This window comes from Gracilinanus agilis, chromosome 3, assembly GCF_016433145.1.
Source record: "Gracilinanus agilis isolate LMUSP501 chromosome 3, AgileGrace, whole genome shotgun sequence".
Classification (NCBI taxonomy): Eukaryota; Metazoa; Chordata; class Mammalia; order Didelphimorphia; family Didelphidae; genus Gracilinanus; species Gracilinanus agilis.
Window position 1 is genome coordinate 414,874,448 of NC_058132.1, and position 3,079 is coordinate 414,877,526.

Here is a 3,079-nt window from a genome sequence, read left to right on the forward strand (position 1 = left end):
GGGCGCGGGGGGGGGGGTTGAAGGGGAAAGGGGAGCATGAATCATGTAACCACGTTAAAAATGAATATTAATAAATGTTAAAAAAAAAAAAAAAGCATACACAATTCACTCTTAAGTCTCCCTGGTGTCAGAGAGAAGAGGGGCTCTGCTATCAAAGCATATCGTTTTGGGTTCAACACTTGCTTTTTACATACTCCTTAAGTAAAAAAAAACTTGGGATTGAGGTTTAGCTGATAAATCCTGTTACTTCCCTGGTAGGCTTTTACTTCGAAGGTGAGAACTGGTATTGCTGGGACATGCAGCACCGCCAGACTAAAAGCAATACAAGACCAGAGCAGAGAATGAAGCAAGTGAGGGGAGATGCCCAAAAGGGTGGTCAGGGTGGAAGGATCCAGAGCAATCTGGTGGGGTCCCAGAATGGAGTTAGGCACTCACCATGGGAGAAATGAGGTGGGTTTTTATTCAGTTCTTATCTGGATCAAATAGGCAACTAAGGATCAAAGTTTAGAATTGGTACAAATTTGTGCTTGGGGTAGATCAGAGAGCATTATCAGTCAGTTGCTTTTCTGACTCCTTGCAGGAAAAAAGAATTTCTTACCCACATCAGATGGATGAATTTGTTTTTTTGAGGGCTCCACCCCCAACTTTCTTTCTTTAGCAAGTCAGGGAGGCTACTATTTACCTTAAATAGCTGTGAACAATTTTGTTAAAGTATTGAGGACAAAACAACCATTGTTCTGGAGCAATGTGAGAAGTCCTAGAGTAGAACATTCTGAAAAACTTGTCATGTTCTTATGAAAATACAATAGTCACTCAGAATTTCTTTAAAAACTGCTGACAGATTCCTGTTGCCTGAATGTGACAAGAATCATGTTGGTTTGCTCTTAAAACCCTTTTTATAATTCATGCCTTCTTGATAGATAGAACCCCCCTCAAAATATGTATATTTACCTCTGTATATGTCATGTATGTGTACTTTATTAATTATTTGCATACAAAATAAAAAATTGGAATTTAAGAAGGCTTAGATGAAAAATGAAATATTTTATTTAGACCCACAGTAGTGTGAGCCTGAGAGTAACATGATCTGACCTGTAGGTCCGGAACTATAGAAAATGGATTCAAGTGGAAGAAGGATTTGAGACAGAGAGAATAGGAGTCTATTATGACAATTCAAGTGAGAAATGATGTGGACCCAAATGGAGGGCTTGGCTTTGTGAGTGGAGAGATCTGGATACAAGGAATATGAAGGCAACAGAATTTACAAAACATGGTAACCGACTGGATATGTAAGGTGAAGGAAAGTGAAGAGTTGACAGTGCCTGGGAAAATAAGCATGTCTTGAGTTATTTTAAATGAAATTTTTCTATCTCTTGCTGCTCAACTTTGTTGGTAATATGTAGAAATGTGGATGATTTGTGTGGTTTTAGTTTATATCCTGCAACTTTGCTAGAATTATTTCAACTAGTCTTTTAGTTGATTCTCTTAAGTATACCATCCTATCATCTACAAAGAGCAATAGCTCAGTTTTCTCCCTGCCTACTTTAATTCTTTCCATTTCTTTTTCTTATTACTTAAGCTAGCATTTCTAGTACAACATTAAATGAGAGTAATGATAGTGAGTATCCTTGTTTCACCTCTGATTTTATTGGGAAGGCTTCTCACTTGTCCCTATTGCAAATGATACTTGCTAATGGATGGCCCATTTATTCCTCTGCTTTCTAGTGTTTTCAACAGGAATGAGTGTTGTATTTGTCAAAGGCTTTTTCTGCATCTATTGAGACAATTGTGTGATTTTTGTTAATATGGTTTTTTTTATATAGTCAATTATGTTAATAGTTTTTCTAATATTCAGCCAGCCCTGAATTCCTGGTATAAATCCCAGCTGGTTATTGTGAATGATCCTCCCACTTTTTTCAAAGGTGGTGGTGAAGGCAAGGAAATGTGATCAACATTAATTATCTCTAACTGAAATGGTTTGCTTCCACTCCATTGCTCCTTTTCTTTATCTCACCTAGACTCCAATGGCTTATTCTTACATTTTCTTTCTTTTGCAGTGGGGGAGTGAGTGCTGAGTTAGGGATTAGGGAATAGTGGCATTCTGTTATTAGTTCCCAGTTTATACTTTGAATTCTTGGTCCTAGGCTGTGAAAATGACTGAAATTGCCTTAATATTAACTATTGTGGAGTGGTTTCAAAGATCCTGAGGATGAAAATGTCTAAATCTTCCAACTTGTTGGTCATATGACTTAGAACACGTCCATTAGATTTTACTAATGTTTCTATTAGAAACTATTGCTTTTGGCTGCTGTCTCTGTCTCTGCTTGACAAGTAACTCAAGTGTTTATACTAAATCCTTCTTGGGCTTATTTAGGCTCATTTTTTTATTAGTATTAGTAGTATTTCTGTTAAACTTCTGGTCTGAATCACAGAATTTCAGATTTGAAAGGAACCTCCATGGCTCTCATCCGGAGATCAAAAAACTTTTTATATAAAGTGCTAAATAGCAAATATTTTAGGCTTTGTGGGCCAAAAGGCAAAATATTATGCAGATACACAAGAGAAAATAAATTTCTACCATTTTTTATTGACCGTATTCAAAATTTAACAGTGGGTACACTTTTTGTAGAGCAGGTCTAATAATGATAAAATGGAATTTTTTGGAGTGGATAATATTTCACTTAACTGGGGTTCAAAGTTAGTGTTTCCCATCATCAAAATCAATTGAAAATGTTCACCTGTCAATGCTGATCTGCAATATAAGTTCTACATATTTCATCTTTGAAAATGTCTTTTCACACAGACGTACCTGCCAAATACTGCTATCAGCTGTTTAATTATGATTATACATGGGTTTAATTGAGCGGACAGGCTTAATAGACTTAAACAAGTTTATTTTCTCTGTATACATTTATTCAGCTGCTGCAATCAAACATGAGTAAAATTCTTGCTGACCTAACAAATGGCCGGCTCAGAAATTTGCTTTAGTTGAAGCAATATTGTCGTGAGTATTCAGTCTAATAATGCTGATATGTTTTCCATTCTTTTAGCACTGTAATGATGCCATTGCTTAATAAAC

General features: G+C 36.1%; 1 protein-coding gene across 1 annotated transcript in view; it reads left to right on the plus strand.

Moving 5' to 3' along the window:
• Window positions 1-449, plus strand: part of CBS (cystathionine beta-synthase) — a 55,898-nt gene extending 55,449 nt beyond the window's left edge. The window contains exon 17 of the mRNA XM_044669232.1: window positions 259-449. Within this exon, the coding sequence (XP_044525167.1) occupies window positions 259-449 (191 nt within the window). The remainder of the gene's footprint in view (window positions 1-258) is intronic.
• The last annotated feature ends 2,630 nt before the right edge of the window (window positions 450-3,079 follow it).